The following is a 27,001-nucleotide window of genomic DNA, read 5'->3' on the forward strand; positions in this document are numbered from 1 at the left end:
GATGTATCATTGATTGCACTAGCACTTTATGTATTATTGATTGCACTGGCACTTTATGTATCATTGATTGCACTGGCACTTTATGTATTATGGATTGCACTGGCACTTTATGTATCATTGATTGCACTGGCACTTTATGTATTATGGATTGCACTGGCACTTGATGTATAATTGATTGCACTATCACTTTATGTATTATGGATTGCACTGGCACTTGATGTATCATTGATTGCACCGGCACTTTATGTATTATTGATTGCACTGGCACTTTATGTATTATGGATTGCACTGGCACTTGATGTATCATTGATTGCACCGGCACTTTATGTATTATTGATTGCACTGGCACTTTATGTATTATGGATTGCACTGGCACTTGGTGTATCATTGATTGCACTGGCACTTTATGTATTATTGATCGTATTTACATGTTATGTAATATTAACATGTTTATTGATTTAAGGAAGCAGCACTAATTTAAACTCCTTTTTTTTTTTTTGGTTATTTGCTGCAACCTGCCACCATGATTGAATTTGAACAGCTCCAAAGATACTCGCTAAACAAGTGAAAATTTTATAGGCATGTTCAGCGCTTCAGCGCTTGCTTTTAAAGCATTTAGAGCGTTTGCATCCCCTCTGGAAAACCAGAAGTGGCATTTGGGCAGCACATGTAAAACACTGGTTAACCCTATAAGCTGAGTTAACCTGCATTTGTCACATTGACGCATCTCCAAGCCCATCTAAGGCCTCAAGCACACTGGGCATTTTGCAGCTGCTCTTAGGGGAGTCAGGCATTTCTTTTTACCTGCCTCTAAACTCTCCTCTGTATGTTGGCCTATGTGTCCATGTACACGTAAACTTTTAGCAGTGCTTTCAGGCAAGAGAGTTTAATTGCAGGAAATAAATCCACTGCCAGTGCATCCTGGAACAGTGACGTTTTGGCAAAAAAAAAAAAAGCTTGAAGCTGCTAAAGGCATCTAAACACATATAGTGCTTGAGCTTTGCCCAGTTCCGGACTGCCCACCGCATATACACTGCGGAAGGGCGACCCAGCTGCGCGAAATCACGTACATGTATCTGATTTCGTGCAGGTGATGTAGGGGGCGCGAATGCGCCACTCCCTCTGTGATTGGACACAGCAGGAGACAATCAGCAGGTTCGGCAGCCACGATGGCCGCTGGGACCTGCTGATCCTTCGGCGGAATGACAGAATGGCAGTCTGCCCATGTACACAGCATACTGCTGTTCTGTTGGTGAGGAAAAGAGAGATCTTGTGTTTCTGCTAAGCTGAAACCCAGATCTTTCTTTTCCTCCAGTGCATCCACTACCCCCACAGTTAGAAAGCACTCCCTAGGAGCACATTTACCACCTTGATCGCCCCTGGTGTTAACCCCTTCCCTGCCAGTGTCATTTATACAGTAACCGTGCATTTTTTTTTTTAGCACTGATCACTGTATTGGTGTCGCTGGTCCCCAACAAGTTTCACTTAGTGTCAGAATTGTCAGCCGCAATGTCGCTGATCACTGCCATTACTAGTAAAAACAATAAAAAGTCCATGAATCTATCCCATAGTTTGTAGACGCTATAACTTTTGTGCAAACCAATCAATATACACTTATTAGGATTTTTTTTTTAACAAAAAGATGTAGCACACATTGGCCTAAATTTATGAAAAAATTTGATTATTTTTTTTCCTAAATGTTATTGGGTATGTTTTATAGCAGAAAGGTAAAACTATTTTTTTTTTTTTTCAAAATTGTGGTTCTTTTTTTGTTTATAGTGCAAAAAAAAAAATAATGCAGAGGTGATCAAATACCACCAAAAGAAAGCTCTATTTGTGGGGGGAAAAAGACATAAATTTTATTTGGGTGCAGTGTCGCACGACCGCGCAATTCAGTTAAAGCAACGCAGTGCCGTATCACAAAAAATGGCTTGGTCAGGAAGAGGGTAAAACCTTCCAGAGCTGAAGTGGTTAATTTATTTCAATGCCCAGAATAAAGTATTATTCTGGCCAATAAAACAAATTAACACCCAAATGCTTGACACAGGTAAACACGTGTAGACGCCATACACACTTTTACAAGCGTCAGGAATTTTTTTTTTGCCAAAATGCTGCTCCCAGGAGAAGGCTCCTAGGGGAGTTAAAACAAAAACCTCAGTGTGCACGAGCCCTGAGGCCCCATTCACACCTCAGCATTTTGTAGCTTGAAGCTCCAAAATGCTGGAGGAGAAAAATCAATTCTTCTCTATGGAGTCAGTTCATATCTTCACTGTAAGTTGCCTGAAGCCAAATGCCTGAAGCTCAGAAAAGTTCTGGGGCTTTTTTTTTTGGGCAGATTTGTGGTGTTTTTATTCCAATAGAAATGCTCTATTTGTGTGTTTTTCTGCGCTTTTGTTGTGCGTATTTGTGTGATTTTTTTGCTCAAATGAAAAAATGTAAAAAAAAAAAAAATGTAATATATGAATATTTTAATTTAAAATAAATACAAAAAAACCCTAAAAATCTGCATAAATACATAAAATAAATGAATAATATGTAATAATAATAATTAACCCCTAACCTTAAAAAATATATATTAAATAAATTATTAATATTAATAATAATAATAAAAATAAAATATTAATAAACACCCAAACCCCGAAAAAAAATATTTATAATAATTATTTATATATCCTGTATTGATTTGTATTGTAACTGTATTGTCTTCCCTCACATTGCAAAGCGCTCTGCAAACTGTTGGTGCTATATAATTCCTGTATAATTATAATAATAATAATAATAATATTTAGTTTTAGGATGTTTATCAATATTTAATTTACTAAGGGCTAGGGGGGTAGTTATTTATTATTACAGAGTATTAATTTATTGTATTTATTTATGATTATTTTTAATCAATTTGTGTATTTATCTTACATTTATTAAATTATTATTTTTTTTATTTTTAGTAGTATTAACACCATAACCTCCAAAAAATATAAATAAATAATTAGACAATACATCAAATATGAACCCCTACGTATCGTTTTCAGGCCTTTTTTTTTGGGGCTTTTTTCAGGTGTTTGTTGTGGCTTTTTTTTAGGTGTTTTTTTGGGGCTTTTTTCAGACGTTTTTTTGCAGGTGTTTGGAGGCAGGCATTGACATCTAACAAAAATGCTTGTAATCTGCCAAAAAAGAAGCTCAAGTATTTTTTTGAGCTTCAGGCGACAAAATGCTCAGATGTGAACAGGGGTCATTAAAATAAGTGGGATTTTGCTTGTTAGACATTTTGAGACTTCAGAGATGAGCGTTTTATGACCTGAAATACGCTCAGGAGTGAACAAGGTCTAAGGCTACATGTACACGGGACATTTTAAAAAGTCCTTTGAACGCTGGAACTTGACAGCTACAGAACGACGTTTAAAAACGCCCGTTGTGTCGCGTTTGCATTCTGCGTTTGGACGCGTTTAGCGGCGTTTGCGTACAGAGGCGTTTTTTGCAAAACACTTCTGGAGACCCTCCCAAATACCCACAATGCAACAGAAATATGTTTTTCAGCCATTTTCATTTGAATGAATATATACATATATATATGTATATATGTGTGTATATATATATATATATACACACACACAATACATATATATATACACACACAATATATATATATATATATATATATATATATATATATATATATACAGTGCCTTGCGAAAGTATTCGGCCCCCTTGAACTTTTTGACCTTTTACCACATTTCAGGCTTCAAACATAAAGATATAAAACTGTAATTTTTTGTGAAGAATCAACAAGTGGGACACAATCATGAAATGGAACGAAATTAATTGGATATTTCAAACTTTGTTAACAAATAAAAAACTGAAAAATTGGGCGTGCAAAATTATTCAGCCCCTTTACTTTCAGTGCAGCAAACTCTCTCCAGAAGTTCAGTGAGGATCTCTGAATGATCCAATGTTGACCTAAATGACTAATGATGATAAATAGAATCCACCTGTGTGTTATCAAGTCTCCGTATAAATGCACCTGCACTGTGATAGTCTCAGAGGTCCGTTTAAAGCGCAGAGAGCATCATGAAGAACAAGGAACACACCAGGCAGTTTAAAGCCGAATTTGGATACAAAAAGATTTCTTAAGCTTTAAACATCCCAAGGAGCACTGTGCAAGCGATAATATTGAAATGGAAGGAGTATCAGACCACTGCAAATCTACGAAGACCTGGCCGTCCCTCTAAACTTTCAGCTCATACAAGGAGAAGACTGATCAGAGATGCAGCCAAGAGGCCCATGATCACTCTGGATGAACTGCAGAGATCTACAGCTGAGGTGGGAGACTCTGTCCATAGGAAAACTCAATCAGTCGTATACTGCACAAATCTGGACTTTATGGAAGAGTGGCAAGAAGAGAGCCATTTCTTAAAGATATCCATAAAAAGTGTTGTTTAAAGTTTGCCACAAGCCACCTGGGAGACACACCAAATATGTGGAAGAAGGTGCTCTGGTCAGATGAAACCAAAATCAAACTTTTTGGCAACAATGCAAAACGTTATGTTTGGCGTAAAAGCAACACAGTGTAACGCTCCGGCGTTTGTTTAGTGAACTGGATTTGCAGCTGCAGAATTTCCACTCAGTAGTCGTGTAGAGATGTGTTGAATTACCATATCCAACTCTCCAGACTCATCATTGTGGCCCAGCCTGCCTCACCATGCAAATATACAGACACTCAGATAAGATGTTCCTGGAGTGATAGGTTGTATACGATAGTATAGAGGTGATGTGCTGAAAGGACAGGCGTGAGTAGTGATAGCAATGATAGGCACTCAATAGTAATGTTCAGGAGTGTTAGCAGATGGTGATAGATAGTATGCAGATAGGTTAGCAATCATGTACAATAACAGGTGGTAGGGTACAGCAGATGAAGTGTACAAGAAATGCTAACTCAGTGCAAGGATATAGATGGTAGTAGACTCAAGAGCTAGCAATCTATGTAACAGTGCAGATGATAGAAATAGTAATGCATAGATAGCAACAGTCTTTAGTATGCAAGAGTAGATAGTGTAAGTTGATAGGAAGGAATCCCCTGTGGGGTACTTATCACTAGTTGGTTTAGAGAGATGAGGGGTCCGGTAATGAGATAAGGATCAGGTAGCGAGATACAGGATCAGTAGCGAGATACAGGAAATAGCTGGAGGCTTCGGCAGCGTCAGACAAGGCTGTGTAATAAGCGGTTTGCACGAACACCTTGTGAGTGAAAGCCGGCGATTGAAATAGCCGCTCAGAGCGGCGCCTAGTGATGACGTCATGAGATTTAAAGGGACAGGTAGCTATATGCGTTCCACCTAGCTGAAAAGGTGGGACGCAATGCAGAAGAAATGGGCTGGAAGGGTACCGAAGGTACCAGAATCTTACACACAGCTCATCACCCTGAACACACCATCCCCACTGTCAAACATGGTGGTGGCAGCATCATGGTTTGGGCCTGCTTTTCTTCAATTGATGGGAAGATGGATGGAGCCAAATACAGGACCATTCTGGAAGAAAACCTGATGGAGTCTGCAAAAGACCTGAGACTGGGACGGAGATTTGTCTTCCAACAAGACAATGATCCAAAACATAAAGCAAAATCTACAATGGAATGGTTCACAAATAAACATATCCAGGTGTTAGAATGGCCAAGTCAAAGTCCAGACCTGAATCCAATCAAGAATCTGTGGAAAGAACTGAAAACTGCTGTTCACAAACGCTCTCCATCCAACCTCACTGAGCTCGAGCTGTTTTGCAAGGAGAAATGGGCAAAAATTTCAGTCTCTCGATGTGTAAAACTGATAGAGACATATCCCAAGTGACCTACAGCTGTAATCGGAGCAAAAGGTGGTGCTACAAAGTATTAACTTAAGGGGGCTGAATAATTTTGCTCGCCCAATTTTTCAGTTTTTTTTTTTGTTAAAAAAGTTTGAAATATCCAATAAATGTCGTTCCACTTCATGATTGTGTCCCAATTGTTATTAATTCTTCACAAAAAATTACAGTTTTATATCTATATGTTTGAAGCCTGAAATGTAGCAAAAGGTTGAAAAGTTCAAGGGGGCCGAATACTTTCGCAAGGCACTGTATATATATATATACACATATATATATATATATATATATAGAGTGTGTATATACATATATATGTGTGTGTATATACATATATATATGTGTCTATATATATATATATAGCGTGTATATACATATATATATATATATACACACACATGTATGTATGTATGTATATATATGTATACCCCTAACCCAAATTCTGCATAGTTGGGTCACCCTGGCAAGACAGAGTCAGGTCACCCTAAACTCTGGGCACCCTGACATGGCAGAGTCAGGCCACCCTAAACTCCGGTCACCCTGACATGGCAGAGTGGGGTCACCCTGGCATGGCAGAGTCAGGTCACCCTTTCATGGCAGCTGCATGATCCCACTCTGCCATGTCAGGGTGACCGGTGTTTAGGGTGACCTGACTCTGCCATGCCAGGGTGACCCCATTCTGCCATGTCAGGGTGACCGGAGTTTAGGGTGACCTGACTCTGCCATGCCAGGGAGACCCCACTCTGCCATGTCAGGGTGACCGGAGTTTAGGTTGACCTGACTCTGCCATGCCAGGGTGACCCCACTCTGCCATGTCAGGGTGACCAGAGTTTAGGGTGACCGGATTCTGCCATGCCAGGGTGACCGTATATATATATATATATATATATATATATATATATATATCTATATACACACACACACATATATATATATGTGTGTATATATATATATATATATACACAATATATATCTATATATAGATATATATATATATATATATATATACAGTGCCTTGCGAAAGTATTCGGCCCCCTTGAACTTTGCGACCTTTTGCCACATTTCAGTCTTCAAACATAAAGATATAAAACTGTAATTTTTTGTGAAGAATCAACAAGTGGGACACAATCATAAAGCGGAACGGAATTTATTGGATATTTCAAACTTTTTTAACAAATAAAAAACTGAAAAATTGGGCGTGCAAAATTATTCAGCCCCTTCAAGTTAATACTTTGTAGTGCCACCTTTTGCTGCAATTAAAGCTGTAAGTCGCTTGGGGTATGTCTCTATCAGTTTTGCACATCGAGAGACTGACATTTTTGCCCATTCCTCCTTGCAAAACAGCTCGAGCTCAGTGAGGTTGGATGGAGAGCGTTTGTGAACAGCAGTTTTCAGTTCTTTCCACAGATTCTCAATTGGATTTAGGTCTGGACTTTGACTTGGCCATTCTAACACCGGGATATGTTTATTTGTGAACCATTCCATTGTAGATTTTGCTTTATGTTTTGGATCATTGTCTTGCTGGAAGACAAATCTCCGTCCCAGTCTACGGTCTTTTGCAGACTCCATCAGGTTTTCTTCCAGAATGGTCCTGTATTTGGCTCCATCCATCTTCCCATCAATTTTATCCATCTTCCCTGTCCCTGCTGAAGAAAAGCAGGCCCAAACCATGATGCTGCCACCACCATGTTTGACAGTGGGGATGGTGTGTTCAGGGTGATGAGCTGTGTTGCTTTTTCGCCAAACATAGCGCTTTGCATTGTTGCCAAAAAGTTCAATTTTGGTTTCATCTGACCAGAGCACCTTCTTCCACATGTTTGGTGTGTCTCCAAGGTGGCTTGTGGCAAACTTTAAACGACACTTTTTATGGATATCTTTAAGAAATGGCTTTCTTATTGCCACTCTTCCATAAAGGTCAGATTTGTGCAGTATATGACTGATTGTTGTCCTCATAGGCGTGCGCACAGGGTGTGCCAGGTGTGCCTGGGCACACCCTAATCACCCTATGTGAATTACCATTATCACTTTTTGTGCTGGTAGGAAGATGGGAAAAATCTCTCTCTTACTGGCTCTGCCATAAGAGAAGTCTTTAGGCACTTGCCTTTCAATGTGTCGGCAGGGAGATAAATGTGCTGGGGTCATATATATGTAGATACACACAAACACGTGTGTTTGAGCTTTGGGGTGCACACCCTAATTTAATGGGCTGCGCACGCCTATGGTTGTCCTATGGACAGAGTCTCCCACCTCAGCTGTAGATCTCTGCAGTTCATCCAGAGTGATCATGGGCCTCTTGGCTGCATCTCTGATCAGTCTTCTCCTTGTATGAGCTGAAAGTTTAGAGGGACGGCCAGGTCTTCGTAGATTTGCAGTGGTCTGAAACTCCTTCCATTTCAATATTATCGCTTGCACAGTGCTCCTTGGGATGTTTAAAGCTTGGGAAATCTTTTTGTATCCAAATTCGGCTTTAAACTTCTCCACAACAGTATCTTGGACCTGCCTGGTGTGTTCCTTGTTCTTCATGATGCTCTCTGCACTTTAAACGGACCTCTGAGACTATCACAGTGCAGGTGCATTTATACGGAGACTTGATTACACACAGGTGGATTCTATTTATCATCATTAGTCATTTAGGTTAACATTGGATCATTCAGAGATCCTCACTGAACTTCTGGAGAGAGTTTGCTGCACTGAAAGTAAAGGGGCTGAATAATTTTGCACGCCCAATTTTTCAGTTTTTTATTTGTTAACAAAGTTTGAAATATCCAATAAATTTTGTTCCACTTCATGATTGTGTCCCACTTGTTGATTCTTCACCAAAAAATTACAGTTTTATATCTTTATGTTTGAAGCCTGAAATGTGGCAAAAGGTTGCAAAGTTCAAGGGGGCCGAATACTTTCGCAAGGCACTGTATATAAAGGCCTCCTGAAAACACAAACGCTTAACGCGGGTGAACGCGTTCGGTCGCATTTGCGTTTGAACACAAATAATTGCTTTCCAAAAAACGACACTGAACTCAACTGCCTGTAAATGACTGTAAACGACCCTGTGTACATGGACAGATAAGATAACATGTAGGTGGGTTCAGGGGCTTCTGAAAAAAACGCACAACTGCTCCTAAACAGCCGTTTACAAGTTGCAGTGTACATGAGCCCTAACTCTATAGGCTTATGCTAACAAAAAAAGAAATTAATAAAAAAAAAAAAAAGAAAAAAAAAAAGAGTTAACCGCTTGCCGGCCAGGCAGAGTGACGTATATATACGTCACTAGCCTGTGACCGGCTTGTGAGCCAATAGCGGGCGAGCGTGCGCCCGCTGAGGCGCGTTCACTGAGGAGTCCGCGCGTGTGACCGGCGGACCCGATGTCCGCCGGTCACACTACGATTGTCGGTAGAGAGGGAGAAAGGTGGGCGGCTAATGTAAACAAGCCGCCTGTCATTTTCCCCTGTGTAAAAATGGAGATCAGACGGTTCTACTATGTAGAACCGTTGATCCCTGTTTTTACAATAGTAGCCATGTCCAATCACAGTTAGAAGCACGCCCCTAGGACACGCTTAACCCCTCCCTCTCCAATACAGTTAACCCCTTCCCTGCCAGTGTCATTTTTACAGTAACAGTGCATATGTATAGCACTGATTACTGCAGTAATGTCACTGGTAACCCCAAAGTGTCAAAAATGTCAGTCAAGGGTCCGATTTGTCCGCCGCAATGTCGCAGTCCAGCAAAAAAAAATCGCAGATCGCCGCCATTACTCGTTAAAAAAAAACACCAAAAATGACAAAAATCTTTCCCTTAGTTAGTAAACACGATAACTTTTGCGCAAACAAATCAAAATACGCTTTTTGCGATTTTTTTTACCAAACATATGTAGCATAAAACAAATTGGCCGAAAATGTTAAAAAATTTAGATTTTTACATTTTTTTGGGGGAATTTCATATAAAAAAATGTGAAAAATATTGTTATTTTTTGCAAAACTTACGCTCTTTTTTTGTTTATAGCGCATGATCAAAAAATCGCAAAGGTGTTCAAATACCACCAAAAGAAAGCTCTGTTTGTGAAAAAAAAAGGACGTGAAATTTGTTTAGGTACAGCGTCGCACGACCGCGCAATTGTCCATTAAAGTCACGCAGTAAAACATCGCAAAAAAAACCCTGGTCAGGAAGGGGGTAAAATCTTCCGGGGCTTAAGTGGTTAAAAGCTGACGAAAAAGCTAAAAAAAAAACCTAGCAACGGATGATGCAACAGATGATAGGTTTGTTTATTGGCTAATAAAAAAACACCAAAGCTGAAAAAACGCTGTATAAAAACACAAAAACACACACGAGGTGTAGGAAGCTCCAGGCTTGTGGAATTTTCCGTAGCACTGCTTCCATTGTGTGTCAGTGTATATGAAGCTGTGGTTTGAGTGTCAGCCTGCTCGCTGTATGTCCTCCCTCCATTGCTGTCTGTGAGGGGAGGCAGGAGGAGCTCCTCTGTCTACTGAGTATTTAGTATGGGAGATAACAAGCCGTGTGTCACACGAAGGTACCGTACGGTAGTGCTGTCACAGTGTATTACACACACATAGATGGGTGGGGCGAAGCAGAGGAAGGGGAGGAGTTGTCTTCTACACTGACACTGCAAACGAAGACACTATAGTGTGACAACACTTCCAGTCTTCCCTTACTACAGCTCTACGTCTAGTCATACTACAGTCCGAGCGCCCCGCCTGGGCTCTGCAGGAGAATGCAGTGCCTGGCCCGGGCTGGCTGGAGGCTGCACTCCGCTCTGTTATACGGAAGAGCCGGACACATCCGCCCCGGGAGCTTCTGTACATCTGCCGCCGCTGGACGTGGGGCGACCCCTAGTGGACATGACACGGGAATACAGGTGTACAACAGCCTGAGCAGGAAGAAGGAAGCGCTCATACTGCACTCAGATGCTGCAGCCACATGGTTAGATGTCTACTTGTCATGTACCTTTCGCTGCTGTCTGTTGTATGGGGGAAGGGAGGTGCTCATAGTTCTGGAACATGAACACAATCATTGGAACCCCTTGGATATTGTACAGCCTGGTATGCCATGTATTTATCAGTGTATACCTGTGGTTTAAATTAGGGATTGACCAATTATCGGCAAAGCCGATATACCGAGGGCAGATATGCACTTTTCCTGACATATCGGAATCAGCCCCGGAGGTTACTGATATTTCAGGGAAAGTGCTTGTACCGGAGTAATGCCTGCAGCTAGAGGCATCACCCCGGTACCGGCATCCATAGCCGACAGTCGGCTGTCTTGTAATGACAACCGATGCGGCTGAGAATCCGCTCGGCTGTCATTACAAGGAGCGGGAGGGGACGTCCTTCCCACCTCCCGCCTTCTGCGGCTCGCCCGGATCTCCCGTCCCACCAGGAGATCCGGGCAAACAGCCTGCACAGCCGCCGAAGACCCAATCAAAGCCGCATTCGGCTCTGATCGGGTCTCCATGCAAAAATCCAGAAAAATGACAGCATTCAAAACGCCAAGTTTGGCGTTTTGAATGCTTTTAAGTGCAGAGGAGGGGTTTAGGGTCTCTTAGACCCTCAGATCCCTCCACAAAAGTAACTGTCAACAGAAAAAAATGTTTTAAATGTACAAAAATATCAGCCAATATGCATTGGCCAAAATATCGGTATCGGCAACGAAAAAATGATATCGGTCGATCACTAGTTTAAATACCTCATTCATCCCTACTGTAAATAATTCATTCCTCACACGGCACATGGTCCTAATAGAGAGGAAGGGAGTGATTGACAAGAAAATAGGACTTTGGTACTCGCCGGTGGTCTGCCGAAAACTCCAACTTGCCGAATTCTCCAACGACGTTACTTCCGGTGAGTGTACTCCAGGAATAATTAGAGATTTAGACCACTTGGTGTTTTCACACAACGCCGGCAGCCTTTACACTCCGATAGATGCTAGAATTAGTGCAGATTGTTAGTCCGCCCGCTAGCAACCAAAAACATGGCCGCCTCCAAGGCGGACTAACAATCTCCTCTAATTCTAGCATCTACCAGAATGTATAGGCTGCTGGTGTTGTGTGAAAATACCAAGTGGTCGAAATCTCCAATTATTCCTGGCGTACACTCACCAGAAGTAACGTCATTGGCGAATTCGGCAAGTTGGAGTTTTTGTCAGGACACCGGAAATGTTTTTTTTCTAGGAGTTCAATGAGGGACACAGGAGTTTTTAGATTGTTGGGTTATACTGCCCCCCCTACAGGAAAATTTCTCCTGTATCTTGCAGTATAATCGGATAGTCTAAGACACGTTCCAAATCTAGCCCATTTCATGTGGCCCTCGTACCTCTCCTGCAGCTGCAGCACCCCCCCCCCCCCCCCTGTTTAAATGGTCGACAGTGGAGAGAAGGACAGAACTCCTACAGATCCTGCACCTCTCTGTGCAGCCACAACACCCACCCATCTCTCCCTCCCCTGGTATCAGCATTCAGCTGACTCCAGCCCTCTTCTTGTCCTCCTCCAGACCCTGCACTTTCTGCTTCCCAGCTCTGTCCCCCAGTTTCTTCCCAGCAACAGCACAAGGTGGGTGCACTGTGATGTAAGGGAGGGTGGAGGACTCTTGACTGTGTGCATCCCTCCTTTTCAGAAAAAAAAATCACCTGCTACAGGAGTGTGAGTGGGCTCAGTGGCGGTCTGCCCCTGCCCTTTACAGCTTAATTCTTAAGGTATTATTAAAACCTGTAAAATTTGAATGTAGAGGCAATTATTTAATATAAAAAGTAGATACATTTATATAGTCTGACAACTGGTCCCTTGAGGGCAACCATAATGCATGTGGCCAGCAATGAAATTAAGTTTGACACCTCTGGTCTAAAGGCCAGACCTTTCTGACAGTAAAATTCTGTATTCTTTGCTAGAAAATTACTTGGAACCCCTAAACATAATAAAGATATATACGTATATATATATATATATATATAATTTTTTTAGCAGAGACCCTAGAGCAGTGGTCCTCAACCCTGGTCCTCAGGGCCCACTAACAGGCCAGGTTTGCAAGATAACTGAAATACATCCCAGGTGATATAATTTGCTGCTCAGTAATTGCAGTACTCTAGTCTGCATCTCCCCAAGGTAATGCTTAAAATCTGGCCTGTTAGTGGGCCCTGAGGACCGGAGTTGAGGACCACTGCCCTACAGAATAAAATGGTGGTCGTTGCAATTTTTTTATGTCACCCTATTTGCACAGCGTTTTTAAATGCAATTTATTTTTTTTAAATGCACTTTAATTTGTATTCATCTAATGCAAAATAACAATATATACCCCCATTTTTGGTAAGATGTAAAATTTGATGTTATGCTGATTAAATAGATACCTGTCAATTAGGGTTGCATTGATACCGAGCATTTGCAGGAGTACTTGTACTCCTGCAAATGCTCCGATGCTTAATCTGATACCTATAGAAAACCAATACAAGGGAATTAATAAATATTGAGGTAACCAAAGGGACCTCTGATAACCCTCCCACTCACTTAAAAGTAAAGTGGGGCTATATAGCCAAGCCACAAACATATACAAAGAATAGGCAGACAGAGAGGCTGCCCTAAGGACCATATATATGAGCCACCGGGGATTGGTTACATAACAAAGATAAAAAAATAAACAAATGAAACCAAGTAACTCGTCTCAAACCTATTGAATACAAAAAAATCGAAATAATGACAACATTGTCTCTACTGTGCAAACTAGGTGTGCCGGATGCCACACTCGCATACATCCTACACATTCATCCCAGTAAACTGATCGAGCAGATTAAACAGTATCAAGAAAGAGCTACTGTGGTATCTTCTCCAAAAGTGCATCAAGTGCAGGACAAGATATGAGCCAAACTTGACACCTGATCGAATTAAATCAGGGGTCTACTCGCAGTCCATCACTGCTGCAGTATCAGAGTCCCCAAATCTATAAAGGTCACAGATACCGATACCATTGGGGCTAGCGTGGGTTTGCTGTTAGGACTGTCCATGTGCAAATATAGCAGGAAACTACTAACTGTATCAAGTAATAGGATAATATCCACTTAAATAATCAGCAGTGATCTGCAAGCAGTTGTACTAGACTGGGATCCATATGCGGCTGGCCATAGTATGCCCATGAAGGGAATATATCATTATCGCCGTCTCATCAGACAAAAATAAATCAAACAGGTCAGCAGGAGATACTAAGCAGTGGGTATTTAGCAGCATCAGGAAAAAACAGGCAATAAGTGTGGTGCAGATACAGAGCGGCAATTGCAGCATATGTGGATAAGGTGCGGAGGAGATAAGCAGAAGGCAAATGCCATGGGAAGCAGGTAGTATTAACTCAGTCCATATCAATTACCGCCTCTACGCTCCAGATGGCAAATTGTTCAGTCACAATACATGGCCAAGTAAATGCTGTGTGTGGCGTGTATGGGCCAAACCTGGTAACCGAGTGCTCTTCACCCCATCCAGGTATGCCGCTCCAACAGATGTGGGTAAAGCTCCATTATGTGCCGTAACAGAAGATGACTGTGCTCCGCCAGTATAGGCACCCGCCACCTTGCCTCAGGATCCCATAGCAACTTATTGTGTTGAAGGTAATGCAGGGTGTGACTGGTGGCAGCCGGCGCACACCTACATGACATCAACGCGTTTCTTCAGGACGTAGCGCCCCATAGCTGAGACGTGCTTAAATACACCGTCAGACCCAGCTTATCCATATGCTTAAAGGGGACATGTATCATTATACACAGAATATCTAATATAAAAAGGTTATTCCATTTAGTCTCCAAGCATTCCTTACTTGAGAGATAGGCATTAACCTGATACCATCAGGCTCCAGCAGTGCTGCACAGAGAGACGTTGTGCGAGGGAGTTGGAGGCATCACTCATTCATGGAAATCAGTGGGAGGAGAAGACAGAGGAAGTCAGCAGCGTGTTGGAGGTGTCGGAAAAACACAGTGATGGCCATCTTGGTACACCCCGTACACCCAGAAGTCGCCGCAGTAAGGCTTGTTAGTTGTTACACAGAGCCAAATCAGTGCTGCCATTCAGTGCCTACCCATCAGTGCTGCATATTAGTGCCTCCTCATCAGTGCCCATCAGTGCTGTATATTAGTGCCACTCCTTCGGTGCAGCCGCATCAGTGCAGGAGAAAAATTACTTTTTTTTTTAACAGTTTTTTGTTTTCAACAATGCAATTATGCTATAACAAAAACATATAGTTAAAAAAAGAAACAAGATGGTTTTGTTTTCTATAACAATACATTAAAATAACGTAAGCATATAAAACAGTATCAAATTCATCATAGCATTTCACAAGACATTGGAGCAAGATAAATGACTTATTTACAAAATTGTTATGTTACAGCCTTATTCCAAAATGGATTAAATTTCATTTTTTTCCTCAAAAATTTACAAACAATACCCCATGATGACAACGTGAAAAAAGTTTGTTTGAAATCTTTGCAAATTTATTAAAAAGAATAAAACAAAAATCACGTACATAGGTATTCACAGCCTTTGCTCAATACTTTGTTGGAGCACTTTTGGCACCAATTACAGCCTCAAGTATTTTTAGAGTATAATGCTACAAGCTTGGCACACCTATTTTTGGGCAGTTTCTTCCATTCTTTTTTGCAGGACCTCTCAAGCTCCATCAGGTTGGATGGGGAGCGTTGCTGCGCAGCCATTTTCAGATCTTTCCAGAGATGTTTAGTCAAGTTCAAGTCTGGGAATAAGGCTGTGACATAACAAAATGCGGATAAATTTAAGTGCTGTAAATACTTTCCGGATGCACGTATACATTTTGCCCTCAGATGTTTAGATTTTTTTGTTATAGATCTGAATGCACTGCATTTTTATTGACATGTGTGAATGTTTCAGTTTAGATCCACAAATAAAAAAACAGTGGTAAATGCATTTTTTTATTTTTTTTACGGCTGTGTGAATGAGACCTAAGAACTCTTGTGTCCCTCAATGGAAGATAAAATAAATTACTGATTTATCCAATGTTGAAATTAATTTATTTTAAATCTGTCTAGGAAAAAATTGTTATTGTCCCCCCCCCCCAAATGATTGGGAGCCGAAAGGACCAATCAGGTAATCACTGTGATAGCCAATCACAGTACTCTTTTTAGTTTTGGAACCGACCCCTGTATTGTTTCTTCTTTAAGGAGAAAAAGAGACACTGGGGGAATTTTCTAAAACTGGAGTAAAAAAAAAAAACTCTGGAGCATCTGTACATGGCATCCAAATAGCTTTGAAAATGAAAGGTAAAAGCTGATCGGTTGCTGTGCACAGCAGCTCCAGATTCTGGCTTCTGTAGTCTTAGTAAACCCTCCGCATTTTATCTTTTTCTCTATAAGGCCCCTTTCACGGGTTTTTTTTTTTTTGGGTGGATCTGAACGGTCCCCCCATGCATCCCTATGGGGGCATCGGATGTTAGCGTAGACATGTCCGCTGACATCCAATCCGTCAAATCTGGACGGATGGAAACCCTATTTTTATATTTAAAAACAGAGTCCGTCCAACTGACTCAGTGTGTGAAAGAGCCCTAAAGAGGAGAACTCTGTGTACAAAAAAAAAAATAATAAATAATAAAAAAAAAAAAGATTTTAAGTGGACACTATTGTATATTTGTTTTTTTATAATTTTATGTATGGTTTTGTAGCACTGAGATCTGGAATTGAAAACCTTTGTTTTTTAGAGTAAACACTATTGGATTGTAGTTTTATGTCATAATTTAATTTTGGTGTTGTAGCACTGAGGCTTGGAGCCAATACCCGCTAGGGTAGAACACTGAATATAAATATTTTGCTGGTTAAAACACCCAGTAGGGTTTTCAGATTTATTAAAATAAATATATTGCACTATATATATATATATATATATATATATATATATATATTGAGATTCACATAGTATTCAATATAAAGGAACAACATTTTAGGTAGTAAAAATATACACAAAAATTAATTTCTAATATTGTTTTTTATTTAATATTTTATGGAAAATGCACCACACTGATTTGTATTAACACAAATCCTCCCCATTGTATCCTTTTCTCCCCACTAGAGGAGAATTCTGTAAAGAAGAAAGAAAATAGTGTGAAAAAAACAGTGTACAGAAAGCGTACAGGTTGCTTTATTGTATTGAATTTTACAGAAAAATACAATGCTGCCGATTGAGAGGCAACCATAGTTTTCAATAACAAAGTAAATTTTTAAAAATGTTAGTTACTGTATTTTGTGACATGTCAGCAATTTATCTATGCTGACTTCTATATGAACTAACAGGTCCGCTTTAACAAGCCTTCTATTGCAGTGTCTCTAATAAGAACTGCCTGTATGGCTTCACAGAAAGCGTTTAGATTTAGACTTTGATCTGGCACATTCATATGATCCTGATATATTAAATCCTACGGCTAATGTGACTGTCAGTGTACATTTGTGCTTGAAGTCAAAGCTGAGCTCAAGGCAATAGGATTTATGATTTCCTCTCATGCTCCCTTCTATTTCCAGTGACCGTTCTACCTTTTTTACCTTCTGCGCTTTCTTTTCATGTTGATTTTTTTTTATATAAAATACATAAAATCCCAGGATTTAATGGTATATTCTTTCTTCCAGGTATAGCTGTGGGCCTACAGTTTATGATCACGCACATCTCGGGCATGCATGGTGAGATATTGCTTTCCTTTCTTGCCATCAAATACAAGGAACATTTGTATCAGACAAGGAAATTTTATAATAGAAACATCCATGTTAAACTGTCAGCAGGATTTTAAATACATTAAATGATTATTAGGTTGGTATACATGTATATATGATATGGACCCTTCATAGCGTCTAGAATTCACATTGAAGTCTTTTGTATTGTGAGAATATGGATGCATGGAATTTACTGCTTTGTGCTGCTGTTATAATAAAATGCAGTAACAGTGACAAGACAGATCACTAGCCTCCCTTGCCCTAGAGCAAATGTGTCAAACACAAGGCCCGTGGGCCAAATGCGGCCCTCCAGGCCAGTTTATGTGGCCCTCGCACCTCTCCTGCAGCTATCCCCTCATCTCTGTCCCCACCTTGTTTCAGCAGTTGGCAGCAGAGAGGAGGACAGAACTCCTCATACAGATTCTGTGCAGCTGCAGCACCACCCTGTCTCTGCCTCCCCTGGTCTCAGCAGTCAGAAAACTCCAGCCCTCCTCCGGTCCTCCTCCAGTCTATGCACTTTCTGCTTCCCAGCTCCTTCCCCAGCTTCTTCCAGGCAGCAGCACAAGGTAAAGAGGGTGCACTAAGATGTAATGGAGGACAACTCCTGATAGTGGGGGGTGGGGGCTCTTGACATCTAGTCCTACAGATACAATATAAAGGGAGAGAAAAAAATTCCTGCGCTAAGTTAAATAAATGGCAGTGTATTCGATATGAATTATGTGAGCAGCTAGCACCAAAATCAACTAACAGTGATCAATAACCAAAATCTTTACAAAAAGTGCAGCGCTAAAGTAATTTGAATAATAATGTGGCAAGTGGAGAACCACAAAAAAAACATATACAATATAAGCAAAATAGTGTCCAAAATACTGAATAAAGTCCCAAAACAGAAATGCAAATGAAAATGAATCCGCATGCAAGGTGTTGAGGAGAACAATCCTTTTCAGTGACACCCAGGGAAAAGTGAAGGATGGGGACACCTCTGTGCACAAGTATCACAAGCAGCTTACCAGAACTCCTTGGCTACTCAATTTAATGAGACAGCCTCTCCCAGCAAGATGTTATACCAATGTCACCAGCGGTTGTCAAGCTCCAATGCTTCATAATCACTCCATCATATAAGCATGAGTATATAAAAAGAATAAAAGCCCATAGCGTAATTCCGTAACATATAAAATCCAATTTATTAAAAGAATACTACTCACAGTGAGAAGGTAAAAAACAGGTACATAGAACAGTGCGGCGTCCCGCAATTGTCCAAAACAGCATCAAGCAATGTAAAGCAGCCGTCTCCGTAAGGGGGCGTGTGGACTTTGCATCTGGAGTCGCCAACGTTTCGTCATCAAAAGACTTCGTCTGGGCGTGACGCCCAGACGAAGTCTTTTGATGACGAAACGTTGGCGACTCCAGATGCAAAGTCCACACGCCCCCTTACGGAGCCGGCTGCTTTACATTGCTTGATGCTGTTTTGGACAATTGCGGGACGCCGCACTGTTCTATGTACCTGTTTTTTACCTTCTCACTGTGAGTAGTATTCTTTTAATAAATTGGATTTTATATGTTACGGAATTACGCTATGGGCTTTTATTCTTTTTATATACTCATGCTTATATGATGGAGTGATTATGAAGCATTGGAGCTTGACAACCGCTGGTGACATTGGTATAACATCTTGCTGGGAGAGGCTGTCTCATTAAATTGAGTAGCCAAGGAGTTCTGGTAAGCTGCTTGTGATACTTGTGCACAGAGGTGTCCCCATCCTTCACTTTTCCCTGGGTGTCACTGAAAAGGATTGTTCTCCTCAACACCTTGCATGCGGATTCATTTTCATTTGCATTTCTGTTTTGGGACTTTATTCAGTATTTTGGACACTATTTTGCTTATATTGTATATGTTTTTTTTGTGGTTTTCCACTTGCCACATTATTATTCAAATTACTTTAGCGCTGCACTTTTTGTAAAGAGTCCTACAGATACAACCGGCCCCTTGAGGGCAACCATAATGCTGATGCAGCCCATGATGAAATTGAGTTTGACACCCCTGGCCTAGAGCAGTGACTCTAAGCTCCTGATGTTCATGCACAATGGCATCCTCACTGGCAGTTCAATATGTGCTGGCCCATGGCAACATCATCTTCGTATGTGGGGCCTTTGGCTCCATGGCACACTACTGCCTTTAGCACTGACTTTAAACTACTAAAGCAAAACTTTTTGGAGGTGGGATTAGAACCCCTGTCAGGCTTTTATTGGTGTCTGGGACCGCGTTACGGCGGGTCAGCCTCTCTAATAGTCCTATTTACCATCATCAACAAAAGTAAAAGAAAATACCAATTGTCCCCAGAACTGTAATATAGGGGAAATCTTTCAATGGGGACACTAGTTCTGGTAACCCTGGTGTCAACTATGGATTCCCCTTTCTCTCACTTCCTGTTTTGGCTATGGATCAGGAAGTGAGGGGAAATTTCTGCAATGGGACACAGGTGGCAGAAGTAAATCTTACAGGAGTAATAACCCTCCCTTACAAAGTTTTGCCTTTAGATCTACAGTACTTTAGGATCTTTTTAGGAAACCTCTGTTGGTAATCATTAGAGGCTGAAGATGTTAGATTACCAAGAAAGGGTTTAAATTGTCAAATGTAACTGGGATACCTAAATATAGAATTTCATATTCTATTGTGCTCAATATTTTATTTCAGAAACCCTTTAAATATCTACTTTGATTGATATAATTGAGAAAACTGGTTGAGGTTGATAACCCTGATCTTTTCAAATTAAATCTAGCTGTGGTCATTTAATTTCCACCCCCTTTGTATTTTCCTTTTAGCTCCTATGTTCGATTTGACATAATTCGGAGGATTATGGCCCAATTCTTTGGCATCAATGTTGTTATGGTGATGGTAATAACAGATGTTGATGACAAGATAATCAATAGGTCTAAAGAGGTAAATAATGCATGGTTTTATTTGAGTTTTGTTTATACTGTTCTTTTTTATAGTAATCCTCATTCCTCCAGCATGTACTGTAGATCATTTTGTTTGAAATATCATTAAAGTGACACTAAAACCTGGTTTAAAAAAGAACATTGTATTCAAGTATGTGTTTTTAAGTCAGAAAAGTAGCTTCTATTGCTGTCAGCCTCCTCCAAATCTTTAAAGCGGAGTTCCGGCCTCGGGGGTCAAATTTAGATAAAAAATACCCCCGGGACAGTCAGGGCTAGTACATTCCACAATGGATAGCCTCTGAACTGTCCCGGGTCGCGCTTACATGTAAGAAGAAATACTTACCTTGAAAAGTTCTTCTCCAGCGCTGCAATCTCAGGTGTGGGCAGCTGAAGCCAGCGCGTCCTCTTCTGCGTCCTCTTCTGCGTCCTCTTCTGCGTCCTCTTCTGCGTCCTCTTCTGCGTCCTCTTCTGCGTCCTCTTCTGCGTCCTCTTCTGCGTCCTCTTGTGCGTCCTCTTGTGCGTCCTCTTGTGCGTCCTCTTGTGCGTCCTCTTGTGCGTCCTCTTGTGCGTCCTCTTGTGCGTCCTCTTGTGCGTCCTCTTGTGCGTCCTCTTGTGCGTCCTCTTGTGCGTCCTCTTCTGCGTCCTCTTCTGCGTCCTCTTCTGCGTCCTCTTCTGTGTACTCTTCGTCCCAGAATGCCCTGCACCGGCCCCGCTCGTCACTTCCGTGCAAGCTTGACATCCCTGCTAAACAGCTTTTGGGCATGCCCAGAAGCTGTTTAGCAGGGAATGTGACGAGTGGGGCCGGTCCAGGTGCAGTCACGGAAGTGACGAGCGGGGCCGGTGCAGGCACATTGATTCCTGGGAGCGATGACGTTCAGCTCCCAGGAGTCATCGCAAGCCGGAAGTGACGGCCGCCGAGGGAGGAAGTGGAAGGAAGGTGAGTATATTTTCTTCAATATCAAGGTAAGTGACCAAAAAAAAAAAATTGGGAGCATCCATTTCTTTTTCAGGTGGCCCTTAGCAAGCAGATGGCCCAAAATGTTTTTTTTTTTTTTTTTCGCTTTTAAGGCCGGAACTCCGCTTTAAATTCCTTTATTTATTTATGTTGTTCTGTGAATAGACTTCCTGTTATGTAGAGACGTTTCTTCTCCATTGGCCCACTGAATGTAGCTGTAGCCAACCTCTTTCACACTGACAAGATGGACTGGGCACTATGGGATTTGTAGTATGCATAGAGCAGTGTACATGACTGCAACTAACACTCACTGCTCGTTCCAAACGAATGTAGGGGTAAAAAGGAGAGATTTGGGAGCTCACAGAGGATGTTACAAGGAGAAATTAAAACACCATAAGAACCGTTTCATGACAAATAGATGACAGGGCTATTAAGTAGTTGATGTGTACAGATCATTTGCACAGAATAATGATATTATTGTCATCTCAAAGTACAACCAGCATTTTAGATAACCACTGTTCTGGGGAATATTTTTGCAGAACGTCCATTGCTGAATTAAAGGAGAAGTACAGCCAAAGCTCATTTTGGCTGGGTTTCTTCTGTGGATCACAGGAGTACAGTTCGTTTTGCAGTCCTGTGACCCATTTTTAACGCCCAGCGAGCTGAAGTCCGTTCTCTGCTGATGTCACAGAGCCGGTCCAAGCTAAGGCAAGATTGCGACCATGAAGTCCGGATCTGCCCACATGCCTAGATCAGCACCCGGCTAAGCCTCTTGAGTCGCTGAGAGCCTGAGCCAGCCACTTCCACCCCCCTCCTCAGTCCAGCACTCCAGTGAGTTTAGGCAGAGCAGAGAGCTGTGAGAACCAAGCGATCTGCAGTATTTGATCGCTCGGTTCTCAGTGTTCAAGCCGACGGGGGACAGATGCAACATCGGACTGATGCTGCATCCACCTAGGTAAGTATGAATCTAAAAAGAAATAAATAAAAATAAAGTCAATTTTTACCTTTTAAATACTTATTTTACTTCCCTGTGATTAATTGCTGCCTTACCCCACTGGCACTGTTGCTGAGTCTGCGTAAATGTTAAACAGCTATAACTTTTGGGACTGTGGAGTAGTATTTGTGACGACTGGCAGATTTTGTAACTGAGAAAATTAATAATCATTTATGTAAGAATTCACCAATGCCAATTAGGTGCAATAAAAAAGGTATATCTTTTGACGTGTCATACTGGTGTTTTGTGGCTGCAGGTGGTACTTGTGGCCAATGCAAATAACAGAACTCCTATTTACCACACACAACACACCGTGCAGGCCAGATCCAGCGTATTGCAAGATTTCATCAGGCCTTCAGGTCAACCTATAGTCTTAATTTCTCCCTATCATCCAGAATCCTGACGCCCCCCCCCCCCCCCTCCACTTGTGGTCTTTAGCTCAGGTACCCCCAGCTGTGCTGTTATTGAATTGTTGGTTGCTGGCATCCAAACAACTAATCATGTGCTTGACCCAGGATTAATAGGATAGCACTTCCTCCATCATGATCTGTTCCACCTGCTGCTACAGCCAGGCTCTCAGCCATGCTGTAAGGGGGAACTCTGATGGGGACCCTAAATTAAAGAGCGGCTCTGATGGGGACTTTAATAGAGACCTTGATGTAAGTGGAACACTGATGGGCTTACATTTATTTGGAATTATTTGCTTTGTTTTTCTGAAACTTCTTGTCTGTTTTTTCCAAATCAGATCATACAGATTACAAAAAAAACTCCCAAGTAAAACATATTAATTCATTTATAAAACCGCTCATTTTTCAGTCTGCAAACTATTGCAAAATATATGATGTGGCCCTCATACTGAAAAGTACTTTTAAAAGTTTAATCTATGCAATGCACCTTATTCAATATGTGAACTTCATAGGTGACTCAAGATTTGCTTCTCTTTGGAAATAAAAAAAAAAACCTCTTTAACCTCCCTGGCGGTATGATTCTGTCAGGAATTCTGTTCCAAAAGCGGTACAATTCTTTTCATGGAAATTTGGCGTTATGTATTATAGGCCTACAATTCTTAGTAATTACTGACTTAAACCTGACCAAAACAAGTCTCTAGTAGACATCCCAGATGTGATAAATTTGAAACACAAACAAGTGAATTATAATCGAATCAATAATATTATTTTATTATTTAATATATAATATATATAATAAAATTATATTATTGATTAGATTATAATTCATGCGTTATATATTATATATACACACACACACATATATATATATATATATATATATATATATATATATATATATACACATATATATATAATATATAACGCATGAATTATAATCGAATCAATAATATAATTTTATATATATATATATATATATATATGTGTGTGTGTGTGTGTATATAGGTATATATATATATATATATATATATATATATATATATATATATATATATATATATATATATATGCATATATATAATATAAAATGTGTTATGTGTTTTGTGCAACGTTTTTTTTTTTTTTTTTGACTTTCCCTCCCTAGTTCCGCTCCCATGCAGCATTGCTGCTGCAGGGAACGGAACTAGGAAGTCCTCCTACCGACAGACGAACGGCGGAGATCTCACTGGCGGTCACAGCAATGAGAGCTCATCGCTGGATCGCCAGGATAAGGTAAGAGAAGCTCCGCTGCGCTGTCTGCACGCTCTGCCCATTGACCCCGAGCGTGACTCGGGGATACCGCTAATAGCAGAAAATTCCTACCCCGAGTCACGCTCGGGGATACCGCTAAGGCGGTTAAACAAATTTTCAAGTAGTCTATTGTAATTCGCTGGTTGCTTCTGCTATTAAACATACAGTCTGAACCAAATACAAAGCTACTAATTCTGAGCATGTATTTACTTTAATATCTTACTGACCAATATTTTTGGATGGAAACACAGGAACACTAACCCTAACATGCAGTTCTTTTGGTCATATCGACATACCCAGTGATACACAAAGATATATGATCTGTCAATAATTAATGTATATTGAATCAAAATATGAAATGGGTCACCTTGGGCTTGCAAACAAACCTAATTGTGCAGAACCATGTACGGTATCTCTTCATCATACATAACCATGCCCTGTTCTTTGTGTATCGGTTAGAAGAAGAACAGGGCATGGTTCTCCATAATTAAATGGGTTCGACAGCAGAATGTGAAAAGAGGAGATAAACATAGGATGCTGGGATAACATGGTAGGGATTGGATGGCTGTAACTAATGTAGGGACACAGAAGTGGGAAAAGAGAATTGGTTTTATAAAGGACAGGAAATAAAAAGTAGACTGGAAAGACAGGTAGACTAAAAAGAAAAGGGGACCAGGACCGGACCACTGTGGAACATTAAGTAGAAGAAGCACATTCTTGATTTCCTGGACCTTGGACATCCACATACTGTACCCAATGATGGAGGCGATGGAGACCTCCACTTTATGGGATACAAGCCTTCTTACAGAATGCATTAATCAAATGTATGAGAAGGGGACTTTGTATCTTATTGTTTCTATTTTCGGAATCTCTACTTTAAATATATATTTTTTTAAACCTTATTTTTTATTCTCTTGATTGTTAACCACTTCCGGGCCGCCCAGAACAAAGAACAATTCCCCTAGGAGGTGGGACTTTAATTGGCAATGACCAGGACTTGAGTAATACGTTTTTATCCAAAAATATTTATTATACACATAATGCAAAATGTATCACAAAAAAAAAAAAAAAAGAGAAAATTAAATTGCACAAAACACTTAAAAAACAAGTAAGTGGCCTGAAGGGTTACGTCTCAGAAGCTAGGGGTGACTGAGATGTCCGAGGGGGGACCAGACGCATTTCGGTCAGTCGCCTTTCTCAGTGGTCCAACGGAAACATATCTCAGACACATAGAAACATCCTAGATGAGACGACGAAGAAGGGGAGGCCACGGGAATTATTAAAAGGCAAACAGATGAAGATCTGTATTTCCAGGAGGCTGCTGCGTTCCTACTCCCCAGATCATATATTTATATACTATTGTGCCATAGCAGATTAAGGGGCCAATTTGAGGCAAAAATTGACAATAATTGGAGAGGTAGGGTGAGAGTAGTAGTGACAGCAAAGGTGGCCGCACCTGTCCACAAGGCTCCCTCAAGGATCCCAAAAGATCAGTCAGCAAAACGGAGGACGTAGTCTTATATGAATCTACGTGTGGATTCCCAATGGGGGTACGTTCCATATAGGTATTGAGAGAGTAACGGGGGTCCCTGTAGGCAAACTCCCTGGGTATCTGGGTAGCAGTAGATAATGGCGGCGCACTTCCGGGCAACCAACCACATATATACTGCGGCAGGGCAGCCCGGCTGCGCAAAATCCCATATAGGTACGTGATTTTGTGCAGGGGTTCTCGGGGGCTCCGCTCCCACTGTGATTAGACACAGCTGGTCCGGCAGCAGCGATGGCCGCCGGCGACATGCGATCGTGCAGGATAATGGTAGAACGGCCATCTGCCTATGTAAACATGGAAGACGGCTGTTCTGTCACAGGAAGAGTGAGATCTTGTGTTCCAGCTAAGCTGAAACACATCTCTTTTCCTCTAGCACATCTATCCCCCACACAGTTAGAAAGCATTCCCTAGAAGCACACTTAACCCCTTGATCACCCTTTGTGTTAACCCCTTCCCTGCCAGTGTCATTTATACAGTAACAGTGCATTTTGTTTTTAGCACTGATCACTGTATTGGTGTCACTGGTCCCCAAAAGGTGTCATAGTGTCAGATTTGTCCGCCGCAATGTCACAGTCCAGCTAAATATCACTGATCTCCGCCATTACTAGTAAAAACAATAAGTGCCGTATTGCAAAAAAATGGCCTGGTCATTAAGGGGGTAAAACCTTCCTGAGCTGAAGTGGTCCAAATTTAAAAGGTTCACATATGTACAATTTCACTTTTTTTTTTTTGCTTCACACTCTGTAATTGCTTTTCTTCTTTAGTATTTTCTGCATGATGAGGTAGACATTTCAGGTAAAGCAGGGTCTTTTGTGCATGGCTCCCCAAAACATCACGGACTGTGGAAAATTTAGCATTTCATTTTGGAAAGCAAGGTCCCAGAGTCTGTCGGAAGAGTGGAGAGGCGCAGAATCCAAGTTGCATGCTGATTTCATTTTCCAGCAGGACTTGGCACCTCCCCACACTGCCAAAAGTACCAATACCTGGTTAAAAAGACCATGGTATCACTGTGCTTGATTGGCCAGCAAACTTGCCTGACCTAAACCCCATAGAGAAACTGTGGGGAATGGTCAATAGGAAGATGAGACCCTAGACCCAACAATACAGATGAGCTAAAAGCCACGAACAAAGCAACCGTGGCTTCCAAAACACCTTAGCAGTGCCACAGGCTGATCGCCTCCATGCCATGCCTCTTGATGCAGGAATCATGCACCCATGCCACGCCACTTGATTAAGTAATCATGCAAAAGGAGCCCCGACCAAGTATCGAGTCATACTACATGGACATACTTTTAGTAAGCCAACATTTCTGTA

General features: G+C 41.2%; 1 protein-coding gene across 1 annotated transcript in view; it reads left to right on the top strand.

Moving 5' to 3' along the window:
• The first annotated feature begins 10,438 nt into the window (after positions 1-10,438).
• The window catches only part of CARS2 (cysteinyl-tRNA synthetase 2, mitochondrial), a 131,146-nt gene continuing 114,583 nt past the window's right edge, over positions 10,439-27,001 (top strand). Inside the window, exons 1-3 of the mRNA XM_082246278.1 lie at positions 10,439-10,782; positions 17,473-17,523; positions 20,376-20,493. Coding sequence (XP_082102404.1) covers positions 10,574-10,782; positions 17,473-17,523; positions 20,376-20,493 — 378 coding nt within the window. The 5' untranslated portion in view covers positions 10,439-10,573. The remainder of the gene's footprint in view (positions 10,783-17,472; positions 17,524-20,375; positions 20,494-27,001) is intronic.

This window comes from Pelophylax lessonae, assembly GCF_965119305.1.
Source record: "Pelophylax lessonae genome assembly, chromosome: 2".
In the NCBI taxonomy this organism is placed as follows: domain Eukaryota; kingdom Metazoa; phylum Chordata; class Amphibia; order Anura; family Ranidae; genus Pelophylax; species Pelophylax lessonae.